The sequence below is a fragment of the Bos indicus genome, chromosome 5, assembly GCF_029378745.1.
Source record: "Bos indicus isolate NIAB-ARS_2022 breed Sahiwal x Tharparkar chromosome 5, NIAB-ARS_B.indTharparkar_mat_pri_1.0, whole genome shotgun sequence".
Taxonomy (NCBI): domain Eukaryota; kingdom Metazoa; phylum Chordata; class Mammalia; order Artiodactyla; family Bovidae; genus Bos; species Bos indicus.
The window spans coordinates 81,267,412-81,288,449 of NC_091764.1; the positions used below are offsets into that span (position 1 = coordinate 81,267,412).

The 21,038-nt window shown below is 37.2% G+C and overlaps 1 protein-coding gene across 13 annotated transcripts in view; it reads right to left on the minus strand.

Annotated features, from left to right (window-relative positions):
* CCDC91 (coiled-coil domain containing 91) overlaps positions 1–21,038 on the minus strand; it is a 395,166-nt gene that overhangs the window by 91,804 nt on the left and 282,324 nt on the right. For 11 of the 13 annotated variants that reach the window (XM_070789905.1, XM_070789908.1, XM_070789900.1 and 8 more), the window contains 3 exons: positions 15,353–15,445; positions 15,196–15,264; positions 5,497–5,673 (listed from right to left, as the gene is read on the minus strand). In XM_070789905.1, the coding sequence (XP_070646006.1) occupies positions 5,497–5,673; positions 15,196–15,264; positions 15,353–15,445 (339 nt within the window). The remainder of the gene's footprint in view (positions 1–5,496; positions 5,674–15,195; positions 15,265–15,352; positions 15,446–21,038) is intronic. The other 2 variants (XM_070789912.1, XM_070789910.1) reach the window with 1 other exon arrangement.

Genomic DNA, 21,038 nt, shown 5'->3' on the forward strand with positions numbered 1-21,038 from the left:
ACGACTTAGCGACTGAACTAAACTGAACTGAACTGAGCAAGTTAAATAATCTTCTTGAGGTTTAATTTCTGCATCAGTGAAAATGGGAGTGATAGTTTTTGTCTCATAAGTTGGTTTTAAGGCTTAAATGAGATTAAACATGTAAAACAATTTAAAAAGTACCTCATACCTAGAACTGAATGAAAGATAGCCAATATCGTTAGAATTATCGCCATCTCTACCATCATCAACACCATTATCTTACTATTTTGTGCAAAGATGAAGAAACAGTTCCATAAGAATAGTTTTTAAGCTAATGACCTAAAATAAATAGCAACAAACAAATGGACAGAAGACAGATAAAGAACATCAAAGTCTTACAATGATACTCATATGAATCACACTGTCACCTATTTGCCACATTAGTTGAGAAAAACTTTACATGTTGATAAACTCACTAGTGGTGAACTTATTATGAAAAAGGCAAGGCAATATGAACACCAATCCAAATTCTATTCTTTTTTAGAGGATAATTAACTTTATTTTGAAATATAGTGAAAACCAATGTTATCCCAACTGGAGTTCTGATCACTGAGAGTCTGAAGCATTCTCTCAAGATAGAATAAAAATTTACATAATTCTTTTGTGCTTGTGTTCAGTGAACTTCTAAAAGGCCAGTATTAAAGTGTCAATGCAATGTTTCCCAAACTTGGAGGTTGATGTGAATTTTCATCCTGTCAAAAGCAGGAAAAAAATGTACATAGACCAAATCCAAGAACGTATGTACTGTGGTTTATTCTGTAATTAGGATACTCTTTTATGACAGGTGGGCTTCCCTGTGGCTCAGCTGGTAAAGAATCCTTCTGCAATGTGGGAGACCTGGGTTCAATCCCTGGGTTGGGAAGATCCCCTGGAGAAGGGAAAGGCTACGCTCTCCAGTATTCTGGCCTGGAAAAAACCATGGACTATTCCAAGGGGTCACAAAGAGTCAGACACAACTGAGTGACTTTCACTTTATGACAGTTAACCTACCTACCTCTCACTTACCTATATATCTATTATAATATTAATTTTTCTGATAATCCATATAGAGATTATCAGGTAGAAATTTATCAACACTAAGATTGAGGATTATTTTCAATAAGTGTGAGGAAGAGGAAATTAGTGGTTTCCTAAAATGGAAGATTCATAAAATTTTGTGCTCTAGGATCAATTTTATTTTCCATTTGGATACTATTAGCAAAAGCCTTCAGTAAAAGAACAAAATCAGAACAAGCTTGACTACACTTTACATACCTATATGCCCAGAGGCCCTGACCATATTTTAGGCATGTTAGTCACAAGAAGGAAGGCTAGGGTATGTGTGAGGGGAAGAGAAAAGAAGCAAACTTCATTAATGATGAAAGACTTCAGGGCTGGTGGGCATGAAATTTTGGCTAGTTTACAACGGCAAACCTCTTATCCAAAAAGAATTTGGTATGTGAAAAGCATACCAAGTTCCAGCTTTCATGGATCCAAGAATGAGAACAAAACCAAGTTTTCTAATGGGCTTCAAAGACCACGGCCACATATGACAATTTCATTTAGACATGCTCAAGCATGTCATTAAATTAGCATGCCTTTTCAAAGTTGAAGACCAAACCATGTACAGTTTTCACCAAGAAATATCACCATTCAGTTTTTAAACTAACAAATAATTCAAAGCACTATATTTCTCATTTTTAACTTCTTTTTCCTTTGCATTATGATAAATATGGGATTTCAATTCTGCCTTATATGATTAACAATGGATCTCCTAATACTAGTGAATTAAAATAGCAGATTAAAGTCTTTGTCTATTAAGTCCAACATTAATGCAGTTTCTGTAGACTGTTAGCAGGACTGTAGTTCCTGTTTATAAGCACACCTTTCTGTTTCTTTGCATATCTCACAATGTTGTGTTGATAAAAACTGGAGAATCAAAATAGATCTCCTCCATCCTCTAGAATTAATTTTTGTGCTTCTTGTCTGTTTAGGAACTTTCATTTTGTAACTTTTATGACAATTTTTGCTAGTATTCTCATTGCCTTTCTGGATAAAATACTTGGCAGAGACTAAGGATCTCAAGTCCTGCTTGAACTCTCCATTTCAAAGAGTATCGATATCTGCCCAATTTATTTTTAACATATTAAATTTCTAGATTTAAATATTTAATTAATCTGAAATTCATATTAGTAGACAAAATCCAGGAAAAAAATTACAGCCAGATGCAATTACAATTGTTCCTGACTAACCCAGCCTTAAACTGCGAGTCCATTTAAATGTGTATTACTTTTTTCAGTAAACACATACAGCACTACATGATCATGACTGCTTGAATCTGCAGATGCAGAACTGTGGTAGTGAGGTCTGATTTTAGAACTTGAGAGTTGGCAGATTTTGGTATTAATGATGGGCCCTGGCATCACTACCTCACAGATACTAAAAGAGGACTATATTTTTAATCTTGTCTGGGTTAATTAGTTAAATACTTTTGAGAATCTAATAAATGCTACAGAGTATCACTGCAGAAAAATCTGCACATATACACAAATCTTGCATAATTTCAGTAAAATCACAGACTGTCTAGGGCCCCTTTCTATGGAACCCAGATTAAAAATTTGTAAATTATAGAAAAAATTTGTGTCTCTTTCTGTATTCTTATTCTATTGGTCATTGTATCTATCTATATCCTTAGCAGTGCCATACAGTTTTAATTACACCAAGCATCTTTCCTTGGTAGCTCAGTTGGTAAAGAGTCCACTTGTAATGCAGGACACCCTGGTTCCATTCCCAGGTCGGGAAGATCTGCTAGAGAAGGGAAAGGCTACCCACTCCAGTAATCCTGGGCTTCCCTCGTGGCTCAGCTGGTAAAGAATCTGCCTGCAATGTGGGAGACCTGGGTTCGATCCCTGAGCTGAGGAGATCCCCTGGAGAGGGGGGAGGAGGATCTCCACTCCAGTATTCTGGCCTCAAGAATTTCATGGACTGTATGTATAGTCCATGGGGTCACAAAGAGTCAGGCATGACTAAGCGACTTTCACTTTCACAAGCATCTTTCTGCTTCAAAGCCTTTACACTTGCTATTCTCCATACCTGAAATACTCTTTTCCCCTGCTGCTGCTGCTGCTAAGTCGCTTCAGTCGTGTCCAACTCTGTGTGACCCCACAGACGGCAGCCCACCAGGCTCCCCTGTCCCTGGGATTCTCTAGGCAAGAACACTGGATTGGGTTGCCATTTTCCTTTTCCAATGCATGAAAGTGAAAAGTGAAAGTGAAGTCGCTTAGTCATGTCCAACTCTTACCAATCCCATGGACTGCAGCCTACCAGGCTCCTCCGTCCCTGGGATTTTCCAGGCAAGAGTACTGGAGTGGGATGCCATTGCCTTCTCCGACTCTTTTCCCCTAGCTAGTCTCAAAGTAAACTCCTCACTTCAATGCAGGTCTCAGCTCAAATGCTATCTCCTTAAGTCCTTACCTGATTACACTATTTATACATCGGTCCCCTCACTTTTAGCTGCTTAGACAGCTTCACTTTTCTTCATGACCCTGATCACTACTTCATATTTTATTACAACTTTAATAGTTTCCTGTGAGTTTTCTTTACAAGAAGGAAGGGTATTTTTTTTTTTTTTTTCACTACTGTATCCTCAGAAATAAGTAAAGTCCCTGGAATATTTCAGGCGGTCTTTTCAATTATTAATGTAAAACACCAAAGTTTGAACATGGCAACTTACTGGCTTATCCTGCTGGTCTAAGTAAGTAAAGTACATAACAGATATATAAGCTCCATCTGCTTCCCAAGAAAAGTAATTTGTCAACTTTCTAGAATAGGACTGTGAGGCTTTAAGAGGCTAAGAGAATGCTAGTTGTTTCACTGTAGTTTTTACTGCAACCATGTGAGAATAAACGTAGTGAGCTGTTTAAGGAAGACTTGGAATACATTTGGTAGGACTACCTCACTTCTGAAAATCAGAGTTACCTGGCAACATTGTTTGTTCTTTCTGTTGTAGATCTTCTCTAGTCAACTGTACACACACACACATACACACTCACGCTTTTTTTTTCTCTTTATCAAAATATGTATCCATTTGTAAGAAAAGAAACACAATATATTTATTCCTGACATGACTGGATTGTCCTCATGGTACCCTGAGCCTATAGAGAATAAATTTCAACATGTCATATACTATAATGTTTCTTATGGACAAGAATACTTACAAATTCACAGAGGAGGGTACTCTTCTATGTTTTTTAGTTTGGGTAATAAACATGTGCTGATTTATTCATGCCCTCTTTCCCAATTTCATGGTGACTAACAGCCCACATCTTTGTGAGGTTAAAGGAGTGGTCTGTGGTCACAAAGAAGTTTTAAGTAAACTCTCCCAAATTAGGATTTAACCAATGATCTTGACATTAGTGGCATGGAATTCCAACCAACTGAACTGACAGACAATTAAACATATATACAATATAACTTTGTGACACTAACATAGGTTACAGAAAGAATTAGAAAATAATCATTATGCTAGTGGAAAAAAGAAAAGAAAAAAAGATAAAATTTATCACATTACTGTTATACTGTTTTCTTATCATAGGTAGATATTACTGACAGATCTGTTTAATTTTCATAATAAACGGGTAATTGTGTGTTTTTGAGAACAAATTTAAGTGACATTAAAAAAAAACTATAACATTGATCCCAGATACTAGAAGCACTCGGTTTCCTAGGGCTTCATTAAAATTAATAAGTCATAAGAAAATCTGGGTTTTTGTTCTCAAAAGCTGAAAAGAAAAGTCATTTCAGTTACATTTATAAAGCATGGTCAAATGAACAATCATGTAAAACAAAGACTTCTACGAATGTTATTTTTTGCTTTTTATGCTTGTTGGAGGGAAGATTTATTCAGTTATCTCATACCTGCGATGCCTAAATGCAGGTATTAATAGAACCATGCGAATTCAATTATAGAAAATTAAACTAATGGATTTTTAACTGTTCATTAATGTAATCAAAAGATATTTTGAATGTAGGCCATATTTGTTGATATGTGTATATTTCATGAGACTACAGGGGTTATTTGTGAGGTTCTACTTTTACTACCAACTACAGGTATATAGCCACACAAATTAGACACAGATGAATCTAGTTAAACTGTTTTCAACACATATATATTATTTTCTTTGATTTTATGTGCATGTGTGTGTTTGTGAAAAAGGAAAACAAGCATATCAAAGAGGAGACAATGTAGTTATAATGATTAAACATAAATTTGGATTCTGACTTCTTTGAAAATAGACTAAAAAGGCAAAATTATCAGCATTAAAAAGTGAAAAGTACAGATATATTAAAAATTATTCAGTTAAAATATTAAACTCAAAAGTAAAATAATTATGCCCAATAAGGTGATTTTAAGTAAGATAAAATAATAGTAAAGTTACTTTATTTTGAGAAAATTTAGAAGAAAGAAAATATTCATAAAGAGCTAATTTTACTAACCTGACTAATTTTTCTCTGCTCTTGTATAGCTTTTTGAATTGCCTGAGATACTTCCTCTTGATCTTTTGCATGCTCAGTCTTCCACAACTCCCTTTCTTCAGCATGGATATTTTCCAAATGTTTTCTTTCTTCTTCTATAGCTTTTAAAACTGCATCCTTCACCACTTCTTTCTCAAGCTTCAAAACAAATAATGACCACAACAAAAATATCTGAGTGAATGACCACAGTAATTCCTTGAATAAGACACACTGGAGTTAACCTAAAAAACACAACACTTTGATCTTACTGGGTTTATTTCTGACATTGTTTTTTTTTTTTTTTTTTACTCTTATGTAATAACTGCTATAAAATAAAAACAATTATTTGGTTTTACACAAATAACCAACTTATTTTCATGGTATTTCTAAACTTCAGAGAAAGCCTTAAAGTAGCAGTTTTCAAATTATTTTGCCTTAGGACCTCTTTACACTCTTAAAAATTATAGAGGATTTCTAAGAGCTTTTGTTTACATGGGTTATACATATTAAGATTTTCCACCTTAGATACTCAAACCAGGAGAAGATAAACATATTAACTAATTAAAAATTAATAACATTAAATATATATTAATAATGAATTTTATGAAAATAACTAATTTTCCAAAGTTAAAAAGTTATAAGAATATCTGCAAACCTAGTTACTATCTGACTTAATAGAAGAAAGCTTAGATTCTCACATCTGAGTTCTGTATTAAATCTGCCATGATTTTTTTTTGGCTGAAGTGTATAAGAACAACCCAGCCTCACAAAGATATGAAGTAGAAAATAAAATGTATTTTATACATACTAAATGTATCCAGTTGAGATCACTGTGGATATTCTTTCTGATTTCACAGCAAAACTTAACAAGGAGTAGTTCTTAAAGGTAAGTTGCAATAAGGAAAATAAAATCATGTCAATGAACTTCTTGTACTGTTACATTACAATCTTTTCTTACCTTCTGAATGAATTCTTTACAGATGATTTTTTGAACATTTTTTATTTGGAAAACATTGATTCAATGAGTTATGCATCTCTTTCAGATGTTGACACATTTCTCAATATTATAACCAAAACAGTCATATTTGTTCATACCACCATCAATCTCATTAGAACAGTCTTTAAGTATTAAAAAGTAGAAATAAATCTTCCAAATTTCTAATTTTTGTTTTAAATCTCTAATTTTATCATTGGCAACAAAAACTGTCAGGTTTTTTTTTTCCCCTTAAGGTGTTGGGCTCATTCTGAGTATTTTGGAGAAAGTGTCTGCCTCATACTAAAGTCTGTATAACCCTAGTAATTCAGTAAAATGGCATTCCATGAAAAAAGAGTCCATTTTGGATGGAACTCAAACAGCTGCCTAAGAATTTTCCTCAAGAAAATCATCATACTTTGGTACACAGTAAAGTCCATGGGCCTCCCACTCCTGAGAGAGTTACCACTTTTTATCTTGTTTTCAGCTCACAAGCAAGTTTGACAAAAGCCATTAAAGCTGACAGTCATCTTTTTTTTTAACTCTTGTTTTATTTCACAATTCTTTTGAATCACTCCCTTACTGTGTACACCAATGCCTTCCATGTTGTTTATACCAAATGGTACTTTTTGTTCTTTGTTTAATCCTTATTTTCATGACCTCAAGCAATGTTCTACATAGCTGATTATTTCTGATTTTGTAAAGCCCTCTCTTTTCCTGGTTTGCATGACAGCATGCTGCATATATCCTTCTATGCATCCCGCTGAGTGTTTTCAATTCTTTGGAACGTCTTCCTTTCTCTGGATCTGAAGGAATACTCTGGGAGTTCATAACTTGGCCATCTCCTGTATCATCTATATCAAACATGTTGATTCCATCTTCTATTTCCAGAATTTGGCTATTTTCATTATTTTCCAAGTTACTACTGCTACTTGAGTTCTTTCTGCCATTCACTATCTCTTACCCAGAATTGAGATACATTCTGTTAATTCCTTCTCAGGCTTTGGCCTTTCTTGCTACAGTTTTCCCCAAATTAATATAAGTTACCATTATGACCCACCTATACTTGGAAATTTCAATGTGTCTCTACTTCTCTAAGGAGAAGCCTGGTAGGCTTCAGTCCATGGGGTCGCGAAGAGTCAGACACGACTGAGTGACTTCACTTTCACTTTTCTCTTTCGTGCATTGGAGAAGGAAATGGCAACCCACTCCAGTGTTCTTGCCTGGAGAATCCCAGGGACAGCAGAGCCTGGTGGGCTGCCATCTATGGGGTCACACAGAGTCAGACATGACTGAAGTGACTTCGCAGCAGCAGCAGCAGCTACTTATTTATGGAACAGAATTCCAACTCACTATTCAGAATGTTAGTCATCCTTCAAGGCTCAGTTCAAAAGAAATTTACTATTAAAAACTACTACGACATGGAAACACAATCTATGCACTCGTAATACTTTAATGTGTTCCTTTTTACCTTATTAGTACATAAGGGAGGTTTTTTAATCTGATTGTAAATTCTTTAAGAAAAAGACAAAATCATAGTCATTCTTGAACTTCCACCCCAGCATAGTGATTTGTACATAGGAGACTTTCAACATGTGTTTGCTAAATTTAAATATAAATCCAAAACGAAACACTCAGTGCTCTATTTGTGTTAAAAAATTTAGTAAACAGAAACTTCAATTAAATAGTGCCAGGAGACCATAAGATAGAACATGCTGTGACATGGCAGAGCCCAGCGGGAAGAAGCAAGACTCCTCTACTTTCCCAGTGAGAATTCAGCCAATGAAATGCCATGGACTCTGTTCACCATGGCCCTCCCAACTTCCCTTTCTTCTTCCTCCCTCCCCGTATGGGGACTTGCACATGGCTCACAATATGGTTGCAGACCCTAACTGCAATTCCCTGACAATCCTGAACAGATGCATCATTGCTGGAGAAATATCTGGCATTCTATTTATTTTAGGTCAACACTTTGGTGGCCTGCATAGGGATCAGAGAAGACGCCTGAAGGCTCTGGGGCTACTGAACAGATATGGAACCCAGTGTTACTCACTGCTTTCTTGTTGACTGGAGTTTTGCAGGTACACCTTTCTCCTAGATCCCAAGTTCATGCCCTCTTTGTGTTTGAGGCTCTCCAGGTTTTATTCAGACTCTGTTTAAAGGTTTTGCATTTCTGCTAAAGGCGTTGTTCTGCATGCATTTGGTGCTTCGGTCTGATTTTGAGTTCAGACTGTTTCCATTGAAGCTGGCTGGAAATGCCTTCAGTCCATTCCTTTGGGAACAGTGACTTCTTCACTGAAACTGTATCTGTTTTTCATCCTTAGGCCAATTCTTTGGAAGGGACTATTCTCTGGAAATTGACTGAAAAGGTCTTTGGCCTGGCTTTTCCAGGGCCACGCTGTCTCCTTAGAACTGACTGGTGATAGCTTATAAGCTGTTTGAGCTGTAAGCTGTTAAACTGTTTGAAATTGTCCTTTTAATCTAGAGAAAAACCTCTGAGAAATGAGATCCCACTTATCTAAGTATTTTGAGGTCACTCCCCCTACAGGGACTCCAGCTAAACTGATCTTTAAAAAGGATAGTGCTAATCCTCCTCATGCTCATTTTTGGAAAAAAGAAAAGAAAAAAAGAAAACTGATGTGACTAAAGACAAGTTAGAATATCAGTGGCCATTATGGGAAACTTTTGAAATTTCTAAACTTAATTTCCTTAAAACTGAATTAGATCACAACAGTTCAAAACCTTTCAGAACAGAGTGGTGTGCCTGTTTTGATTGGTATCTTAAGACTTCTCACCATTATCTAAAGCTGAAAATAGTCTCTCTACAAAATAAGATTTTAAGGTTAACTGAGGCAAACAAACAATTAAAGAAAGATGAAATGGTTCCAAAAGCCTCAGGCTCTTCTTCCTTGGTTTCCCCAGCACTATCTTTCTCATCCTTGGATCTTCTTGGCCGGACTCTGCCTCTGGCACCATGTTCCTCCCACCTTTCTGTGCTCTTGATGCCTCCTCTATATCCCATAGTAATTATCCTATCAAACTTACCCTTTTTTCTAAAACTCTTCCCACTCCATTTTCCTCTGAAATATTCAGAACTTTTCTTGTAAAACTAAGCCTTCTGAGGATCCAGAAGTTAAAGTTTTAATTTCTTATATTCTCTGAACTAAAATGGAACTGCAAGTCATAATAAAATATTTTCTCAAAGTAAACTGAAGATCCTCATACATTTGCTGAGGAATTTAATACAGTCATTCAAACTTATCAACAGTGTTCCTCTGACTCATGTCAGCTAGTTCATATGCTTGTCGGTTAAGGCCAGGCCCAGCATAGGATGAAAACCGCTAACTGGGAAAATCCTGAAAGGTCAGGCAATCATTAGATGACTTCATCGAGCAATTCCTGGGGCTTTTTCAAAACCTGTAGATTGAAACAGAATTCAGGATTGCACACAAAAATTGGATGACCCTTTTTATGACTACTATAATCAACTTCAGAATGCTTTTAAGAAAATTCTGGTCTTCCTTCAGATGTTGATTCCACCCAGGCAGCTTTGAATTCTGTATTATTAATAGGCTGAACTGGGACCTCTTTCTTTCCATCTGGTAAAAAGGATGAGGATGGAATGGAAAACTATGTCTACTTCAGACTTAATTAATCTAGCAAACCAGCTCTCTCACACTCTAGATGAGTCACTGGAAAAGAAGAATACCAGGTTTCCTAATCTTCAAATCCAGCAAATGAAGACTTCTAAATGAAACCAAAACCTTCCCAGTTTCTGCTATAATTGCAAAGAGCCAGGCCACTGGAAAAGACTTACAAATTTAGGTACTTTCAGTGTTTTCGATCCTCTAACCAGCCTTTCTCTTGTCCTTTCAATTCTCAGTTGCAGGGTTTTGAGGAACTACAGGGTCTCTTCCCAGTCCTCCCTCTCAGTTGGCTTGGGGAAATATTTTTCGTGATTGAGGATGAATCTCTTCCTGTCTTAACCAACAACAAAGGCATAGTCTCAGGGTTCCATCTCATTACTATAATGCAGCTCCTGCTGCAGTTCAAATATCTAATGAACTTCTTTTATTCATGGTCTATAGATTTCAGAGTGGACTGAAAGAAGCCTCCCCTCACAGACAGGATATTCTCTCTTCTGTGGCTAAGGTACTTTTAAAAAAGTTTGTCCCTACCTGAGGAGCTCATTTCAAACATCATAGTGATCTAGAAATCCATTTTACTGGCTATGCACTTCAACAAGTTTGTGTTGTTTGGCTGGTTTTAAAACATTTTCACTGTGCTTGTTGTTTGTTGCTACTTAGTCACTAAGCCATGTCCAACCCTTTGCAACTCCATGGACTGCAGCATGCCAGGCTTCTCTGCCCTTCACTATATGCTGGAGTTTGCCCAAACTCATGCCCATTGAGTCCATCATCTCATTCTCTGCTGCCACCTTCTGCTTTTGCCTTCAATCTTTCCCAGCATCAGGGTATTTTCCAATGAGTTAGCTCTTTATATCAGGTGGCCAAAGTACTGGAGCTTCAGCTTCAGAATCAGTTCTTCCAGTGAATATTTAGAATTCATTTCCTTTAGGATTGACTGGTTTGATCTCCTTGCAGTCCAAGGGACTCTCAAGAGTCTTCTCCAGCACCATAATCAAAAGCATCAATTCTTCAACCCTCATCCTTCTTTAAGTATGGTCCGCCTCTTACATCCACATATGACTACTAGAAAAACCATAGCTTTGATTATACGGACTTTGTCCGTAAACTGATGTCCTTGCTTTTTAATACGCTGTCTAGGTTTGTCATAGCTTTCTTCCAAGGAGCAAGTGTCTTAATTTCATGGCTGCAGTCACTGTATGCAGTGATTTTAGAGCCCAATAAAAAAAAAATCTGTCACTGTTTCCACTTTTTCCCCTTCTATTTGCCATGAAGTGATGGGACTGGATGCCATGATCTTAGTTTTTTCATGTTGAGTTTCAAGCCAGCTTTGTAACTCTTCTGTTTCCACCTCATCAAGAGGCTCTTTAGTTCCTCCTCACGTCTCTCCCATTAGAGTAGCATCTTCTGCATAACTGGAGGTTGCTGCTATTTCTCCCAGCAATCTTGAATCCAGCTTGTGCTTCCTCTACCCTGGCATTTTGCATGATGTACTATGCATGTAAGTTAAATAAGCAAGATGACGATATATAGCCTTGTCTTCTCCTTTTCCATGAACCAGTCAGTTGTACCATGTCCAGGTCCACTGCTTCTTGACCTGCATACGGGTTTCTCAGGAGACAGGTAAAGTGGTCTGCTACTCTCATCTCTTTAAGAATTTTCTAGTTTGTTGTGATCCATACAAACACTTTAGTGTAGTCAGTGAAAAGAAGTAGTTGTTTTTCTGGAATTCATTTGCTTTCTATATCATCCAACAAATGGATCACAGCCTTGTCATGGTGAAGGGGCTTGTGTAACTCAATGAAGTTCATGACCACCAAAGATGGATGGGTTATAGTGAAGAGTTTTGAAAAAATGTGGTCCACTGGAGGAGGGAATGGCAAACCACTCCAATATTCTTGCTGTGAGAACCCCATGAACAGTATGAAAAGGCAAAAAGGTGTGACACCAGAAGATAAATCCTCCAGGTTGGAAGGTGTCCAATATGCTACTAGGGGAGAGTGAAGGGCAATTATTAATAGTTCCAGAAATAATTCAGAGGTTGGGCCAAAAGAGGAATGATACTCAGCTGTGGATGTTCCTGGTGGTGAAAGTAAATCTGAAGCTGTTAAAAAAAAAAGAATATCACATAGGAACCTGGAATGTCAGGTCTGTGAATCAAGGTAAATTAGATATGGTCAAGCAGGAGATGGCAAGAGTAAACATCGATGTATTAGGAATCAGTGAACTAAATTGGATGAGAATGGTGAATTTAATTCAGAGCACCATTATATCTACTACTGTGGGTAAGAATCCTTTAGAAGAAATGGAGTAGCTGTCATAGTCAACAAAAAGTCCAAAATGCAGTACTTGGGTGCAATCTCAAAAATGACAGAATGATCTTGGTTCATTTCCAAGGCAAGCCATTCAACATCATAGTAATCCAAGTCTATGCCCTGACCACTAATGCTGAAGAAGCTGAAGTTGGCCAGTTTTATGAAGATCTACAAGACGTTCTAGAACTAACACCAAAACAATATATCCTTTTCATCATAGGGGACTGAAATATAAAAGTAAGAACTCAAGAGATACTTGGAGTAACAGGTAAATGTGGCCTTGGAGTACAAAATGAAGCAGGGCAAAGGCTAACTAAGAGTTTGTCAAGAGAACACACTGATCATAGCAAACAGCCTTTTGCAACAACAGAAGAGACAACTCGACACATGGACACCAAAGTGTTAGTCCCTCAGTCATCTACAACTCTTTGCAACCCCTTGGACTCTAGCCCACCAGGCTCCTCTGTCCACGGAATTCTCCAGGCAAGAATACTGGAGTAGGGAGCCATTCCTTTCTCCAGGGAATCTTCCTGACCCAGGGATCAAAGTCAGGTCTCCTGATTACAGATGTATTCTTTACTGTCTGAGCCACCAGGGAAATCCCTACACATGGACATCACCAGATGATCAATGCCAAAATCAGACATTATATTCTTTGCAGCCAAAGATGGAGAAGCTCTATACAGTCAGCAAAATTAACACCTGGGGCTTACTGTGGCTCAGACCATGAGCTCCTTATTGCAAAATTCAGGTTTTCCTGCTTTCTTCAATCTAAGCAAGGTAGAGAAAGTAGGCCATTCACTGTGCTTACCACCCTTAATCCCTCTGGCTTAGCTGAATACACTCATAGCATACTGAGATTCAGTTAGCAAAATTTCTTTCCAAATCCCAGGTCCACCCCTTTTGGAACTCATATAATGCTCACCCCTCTTAAAAAATATTTATTTACTTTGCTGTACCTGATCTAAGTTACAGCATGCGGGGCCTTTGATCTTGTTGTGGCATACGGGATCTTCAGTTATGGCATGCAGGACCAAAGAGTTCGCATGACACAATTAAATCATTCCAAATGTCACAACTAAACTCTCACCCTCCAAGACAGTCACAAGACATCCAATGCACTTGGCTCCTGCCTTTTTGGACCCACAACTAACAAAAGGAGCGATACTCCAATATTGCAAAGGCCTAGTTGTTCCCATTAAGAACAACCATGAAGAACATGTTTCCATGAAGAACAACTGTGCCTTGGTAGAGGAAGCCTTTTCACAACATACCCTTGAGAGGTGACGACCTTAAGCATCATACCTTGAACCTGGAATGTGCCTACTGGAAGACATACTTCCAGAAGAATGCTCTTCCACCTCACTGAAGACGCCCCTATCAGGCACTGATAACTAGCCCCTGCACTATCAAACTCCAAGGAACAGACTCTTGGATTCACAGTACATAGCTTAAGAAAGCATGGAACCCCAACTGGTCATGCACGTCATCTGGTGACCTGAAAGTAAAGACTTCCTAGAAATGAAGTCGATGACATCTGATGAGATAGTTTTCCCCAGATACCTAGACCAGGCTTGTTAGAAGTTTGCCACCAAACCTTTGATGATGATGATATAACACTTCAGATGATCTCTGATGTCTACAATTTTGATAACATGTGGACTTTAGATAAAAACTGCCTAAGATGTCTCCCTCCTACCCCTCCTTCTTACTTGAATGCAACTGCAACAGTTCTCCAACCTGCACCACTTTCCTTCTGACAATGATGGACAAAAATTGCTGTAACCAGAAACCATGGTTCTTAATCTGTGATGTTTTCAGAGAAAGCTCTTGATCAAAGGGGAAAATGTAAAAAAATTCAGAAACAGAAACCTCAATTAAATAGTGTCAGGAGACCCCTTTAAGGGGGAGCTGTCACACCCTGCAACTATAGTAGAGCCCAAGAGGAAGAAGAAAGACCCCTCTTCTTTCCTGCCAGGGACTCAGCCAACGACAAGCCATGAACTCTGTATTTCCTGCAACCCTTACAACTTCCTTTCCTCTCTATTAAAGTGTTCTTATTGCCACATGGGAATTTGTATGTGGCTTGGACGCTAGCAGACCCCAAATTGAAATTCTCTCATAATACTGAAAAAACGTACTTTTGTTGGACAAATATCTGATGGTGTATTTCAGGTCAGCATATGTATACATTAGCATACATATATTTAAAATCTATGCATATACTACACAGATGATTTATTTCAAAGTTGGCTTTAAAAATCATACACCTTGATAAACGCATATGTACATACAAATAAACACATATACTCAATACTTGTGTGATACCTGTCAAATACCAAGTGGATATTGTTGCACCTATGTAGATATATTGTTTTTAACATATGATTGATAATCTAAATGTAAAGCATTTCAATATCATTACCGTGTGTAATGTATGTTTAATAAGAATACAAACAGCAGAAGAGGAAAAAAATTCTTAAATTTTCTGGATGAAATATTTTACAAGTATACTGAGTATACCATTAATGAACTCAGTTTATTAATTCCACTTACTTACAAAGAAATTTATTACTGATGGGTCTATACCAGGTAAATACTTATGCATAAATATAACAAAAACAATTCTTACATGAGACCAACAACATTCACTTTAGGCTTTGAGGAGGGGGTAAACATAAAAACAATTGGACTAATAAAAAGTATTAGAATTAAACCTCACAATAAACTTTGCAGATAGAAATACCTTTGCAGCAGATATTAATGCTTCTTTATTTTTTTGCCTTTCTTCCTCCAAACATTTTTCCAATATTTCCTGTAAATGATAAGACAGTTAGACATTACAGTATTATTTGGGACAACAGAACATTCTTTCCACACTCTAAGCAAAATTAAAATATTACCTTCTGTTCTTGAGATTGCTGAGTCAAAGCTTCCTTTATTTTTTCTTTTAACAGTTCCTTCTCTGTGTCAAGCATTTCAAGGAGCCTCTGATGCTACAAGGAAAGTTAACTGCATTACGATTATGGCTCTGAGATAGATAACCTATCAACACGGAGAACAGCTGGTAGAATTCATTTGAAGTAGTTACCAGGGGAAATAAGAAAGTTGGCTAAAATGAGGGCTTAGGAGCCAAAAAATCTGAATTCCCATTTCTTTCATCAGTCAAGACATACTTTTTTAATCCCCAAATTCAGTATAGTAGATGACATGAAATTTAATTTGAAAGATATTCCAAATATGAAGTGAATCAGAAAATGATAAAATGTCCTTTTCCAAAATTAAACTTGGCAAATATACTCATTAAAATTATTATTAGTAGCTTACAGTGAGAGCAATCAGATTATAACTGATGTCTGCCTGATGAAATATTATCCTAACAGAATATTTGTGTTTCTAGTAAAGTACTGCTAAAGAAATTGAAAGATCATTAGTCTCATCCTAAGATTTTGCTAGAGATTCAAAAAAATAAATAAATAAATCTATGAAAGTAGTCAAAGGAATAGTATTGTGATAGCTAATGTTAAAGAATACAGAGTTCATGTATTCATTTTTATTCAACTGTAGTAGTAAAAAAGCACACAGAGTCATTATCAAATTATCATAATTCAAACTTGGAGTTTGAATGAAGTTTTGTTGAGAAAATTTGACCTCTATGGCCTCAACACCTTCAATATAGATAAGCCAGATACTTGCTCTGAACAGTGCTCTCAGGGAAAGCAAAATATATGTATTCCCATTCACACAGATTTCACCTCAGTTATTAAAGGCAAATAAGATATTTTCTCAGATTTATAACTATTTACATAAGTTCAGTTCAGTTCAGGTCAGTCGCTTAGTCGTGTCTGACTCTTTGCGACCCCATGAATCGCAGCACACCAGGCCTCCCTGTCCATCACCAACTCCCGGAGTTCACTCAGACTCATGTCCATCGAGTTGGTGATGCCATCCACCAATCTCATTGTCTGTCGTCCCCTTCTCCTCCTGCCCCCAATCCCTCCCAGCATCAGAGTCTTTTCCAATGAGTCAACTCTTCGCATAAGGTGGCCAAAGTACTGGAGTTTCAGCTTTAGCATCACTCCTTCCAAAGAAATCCCAGGGCTGATCTCCTTTAGAATGGACTGGTTGGATCTCCTTGCAGTCCAAGGAACTCTCAAGAGTTTTCTCCAACACCACAGTTCAAAGGCATCAATTTTTTGGCGCTGAGCTTTCTTCAAAGTCCAACTCTCACATCCATACATGACCACTGGAAATACCATAGCCTTGACTAGACAGACCTTTGCTGGCAAAGTAATGTCTCTGCTTTTCAATATGCTATCTAGGTTGGTCATAACTTTCCTTCCAAGGAGTAAGCGTCTTTTAATTTCATGGCTGCAATCACCATCCGTAGTGATTTTGGAGCCCCCCAAAATAAAGTCTGACACTGTTTCCACTGTTTCCCCATCTATTTGCCATGAAGGGATGGGACCAGATGCCATGATCTTCGTTTTCTGAATGTTGAGAGTTTTAAGCCAACTTTTTCACTCTCCTCTTTCACTTTCATCAAGAGGCTTTTTAGTTCCTCTTTACTTTCTGCCATAAGGGTGGTATCATCTGCATATCTGAGGTTATTGATATTTCTCCCAGCAATCTTGATTCCAGCTTGTGCTTCTTCCAGCCCAGCGTTTCTCATGATGTACTCTGCATAGAAGTTAAATAAGCAGGGAGACAATATACAGCCTTGACATATGCCTTTTCCTATTTGAAACCAGTCTGTTGTTCCATGTCCAGGTCTAACTGTTGCTTCCTGACCTGCATATAGGTTTCTCAAGAGGCAGATCAGGTGGTCTGGTATTCCCATCTCTTTTAGAATTTTCCAGTTTATTGTGACCCACACAGTCAATAAAGCAGAAATAGGTGTTTTTCTGGAACTCTTGCTTTTTCAATGATCCAGCGGATATTGGCATTTTGATCTCTGGTATTTACATAAGAGCCTCCTTTAAATATGAACCAATTTCTGATACTCAGCATTTTAAAACAGATCTATGTCATTCAAAGTTGTTCTGATTTAAATGGCTTTTAGGCAGAAAATCTAAGTTTAGAGTAAGTGACCAAACAGAAAGTTAAGATAGTCTCTGATTTCTATTTTTAATCTTAATGCTTTTATCTTAATTTTTCAAGACAATAAGAAAAATTACCAAAAAATGTGATTTTTCTTTAAAAACAAATCTAAACTGCAATATAAATTATGACACCATGAAAAAAAAATTGTTGGTATCCTATGAATTTGTGGAAATCATTTGAATAACAAATCAGTAGGCCTACCATATGATATATAATAACAAAGACTTTAACGTTATATTCTTTGGAAGTCTAAATGCACACAGAATTTCATGAAGTCAGAAACAACACCTAATACTCTTTATAAAACACACGATAAAATGTTTAACCAGGCAAATAATTAGACACAAAAATGATAAGTACAATTCTCACTTGAGACTGAAAATATTCAATTTAGGCTTTGAAATGAGGGTAAACATAGCAAAAATGGAACAAGTAAAAATTTCCAGAATTAAACTACAGAAGAAATTTTTAAGAGTTTTCAATAATATTGAAAGTGATTTCTCCTTAAAATGAACAGTTAATAAATCAGACTAATGGAGATCAGTAAGTAATTAACTATAAGTAGGCCACCTTTTTCTGATGCTTCTCTTGTGGCACAGTCATAAGTAATCCACCTGGCAATACAGGAGATGTGGGTTTAATCCCTGAGTCGGGAAGATTCCCAGGAGAAGGAGATGACAGTGCTCTCTAGTACTCCTGCCTGAGAAACTCCATGAACATGGGAGCCTGGTGGGCTACAGTCCATGGGGTCACAAAGAATTGGACAAGACTTAGTGACTAAACAACAAAGAAGCCACATTTCTCCAAGGGTCCAAAAAGAACTAGTAAAAGGCGATACAGTAGCTAAAAATGACAATGCAAGGTTAGAAAATTCATTTCTGAACTTCATTTCTTAACTCTATAGTACACTATAACAAAACACTATTTTTGAGCTTGTTTGAGCCAAAATAAACTCAGGATAATAATTTGAAAGAAGCACCCTACATAAAATATACCTTAAGTAAAATTATAGATCTACTGGAGAAAATACAAAGTAACTACCATATATATGTGTGTGTGTGTGTGTGTGTGTGTGTGTGTGTGTGTGTGTGTGTGTGCGCATATACATATACACATACATATAAAATAATAGCTAACATTTTTGAGCATTTTAAAGTTTCAGACGTTGTTAAAAGTATTTTACATGTAATTGTACCGGCTGCAGTCCAGGGGTTCGCTAAGAGTCGGACACGACTGAGTGACTTCACTTTCCCTTTTCACTTTCATGCACTGGAGAAGGAAATGGCAACACACTCCAGTGTTCTTGCCTGGAGAATCCCAGGGATGGGGGAGCCTGGTGGGCTGCCGTCTATGGGGTCGCATAGAGTCGGACACGACTGAAGTGACTTAGCAGCAGCAGTACCATAATAAACATAAGAAACTGCTAAACTGAATGACAGTCTTCCTCATTTTCAGACTAAGTTATGTGAGACACAGAGAGGCTAAGAAATTTTCAGGTCTTGAAGGAAGAGCTTCAGCAATAATTATATCTATACACTCATTTTCAGCAGTAATAATCATTTAATAGCTAAAAGCAGTGGCAGTGTTACCTAGTTACTAAAGCTACATGATGTAAGTATTATAACATTTGGCGTTAAAAGGATTTGAGTAATCTGCTTTTGATTTTGTTTTTTTCAGAATAATATTAAAACGATTCTTTGAATAAATATCCCTTGATATTAGGAAATATGATTGAAAAATATATTTAATGGTATGGGAGAAGGTCAGTTTTCATTCCAATCCCAAAGAAAGGCAATGCCAAACAATGTTCAAACTACAGGACAACTGCACTTAACTCACATGCTAGCAAAGAAAGGCTCAAAATTCTCCAAGCCAGTCTTCAACAGTATGTGAACTGTGAACTTCTAGATGTTCAACCTGGATTTAGAAAAGGCAGAGGAACCAGCGATCAAATTGCCAACATCCGTTGGATCATAGAAAAAGCAAGACAATTCCAGAAAAACATCTACAGCTGCTTTATTAATTACTCTTCCAAAGCCTTTGACTCTGTAAATCACAATAAACTCTGGAAAATTCTTTAAGAGACAGGAATACTAGACTACCTTAGCTGCCTCCTGAGAAATCTGTATGTAGGTCAAGAAGCTGGACATGGAACTACGAACTGGTTCCAATTTTGGAAAGTAGTACGTCCAGCCTGTATATTGTCACCCTGCTTATTTAACTTCTATAGAGAAAACATCATGCGAAATGGTGGGGTGGATGAAGCACAAGCTAGAATCAAGATTGCCAGGAGAAATGTTAATAACCTCAGGTATGCAGATGACACCACCCTTATCGTAGAAAGTGAAGAGGAACTGAAGAGCCTCTTGTTGAAGGTGAAAGAGGAGAGTGAAAACATTGGGTAAAAGTCAACATTCAAAAAACTAAGATCAAGAGAACACTCTACACATAGAAATCACCCCATGGTCAACACTGAAATCAGATTATATTATAATCTGAATATATTTTTGCAGCCAAAGGTGGAGAAGTTCTATACAGTCAACAAAAACAAGACCGGGAACTGAATGTGGCTCAGATCATGAACTCCTTATTGCCAAATTCAGACTAAAATTGAAGAAAGTAGGGAAAACCACTAGATGGTTCAGGTATGACCTAAATCAAATCCCTTACGATTATACAGTGGAAGTGAGAAATAGATTTAAGGGACTAGATCTGATAGACAGAGTGCCTGATGAACTATGGATGGAGATTCGGGACACTGTACAGGAGACAGAGATCAAGAACATCCCCAAGAAAAAGAAACGCAAAGAAGCAAAATGGCTGTCAGAGGAGGTCTTAGAAATAGCTGTGAAAAGAAGGGACGCAAAAAACAAAGGAGAAAAGGAAAAATATACCCATTTGAATGCAGAGTTCCAAAGAATAGCAAGGAGAGATAAGGAAGCCTTCCTCAGTGATCAATGCAAAGAAATAGAGGAAAACAATAGAATGGGAAACACTAGGATCTCAAGAAAATTAAAGACAATAAAAGGAACATTTCATGCAAAGATGGGCTCAATAAAGGACAGAAACGGTATGGACCTAACAGAAGAAGAAGATATTAAGAACAGCTAGCAAAAATACACAGAACTATACAAAAAAGATCTTCAAGACCCAGATAACCTCAATGGTGTGATCACTCACCTAGAGACAGACATTCTGGAAAATGAAGTCCAGTGGCCCTTAGGAAACATCACTATGAACAGAGCTAGTCGAGGTGATGGAATTCCAGTTGAGCTATTTCAAATCCTAAAAGATGATGCTGTTAAAGTGCTGCACTCAATAGGCCAGGAAATTTGGAAAACACAGCAGTGGTCACAGGACTGGAAAAAGTCAGTTTTCATTCCAATCCCAACAAAGGGCAATGCTAAAGACTGTTCAAACTATGGTGCAATTGCACTCATCTCACACATTAGCAAAGTAATGCTCAAAATCCTCCAAGCCAGGCTT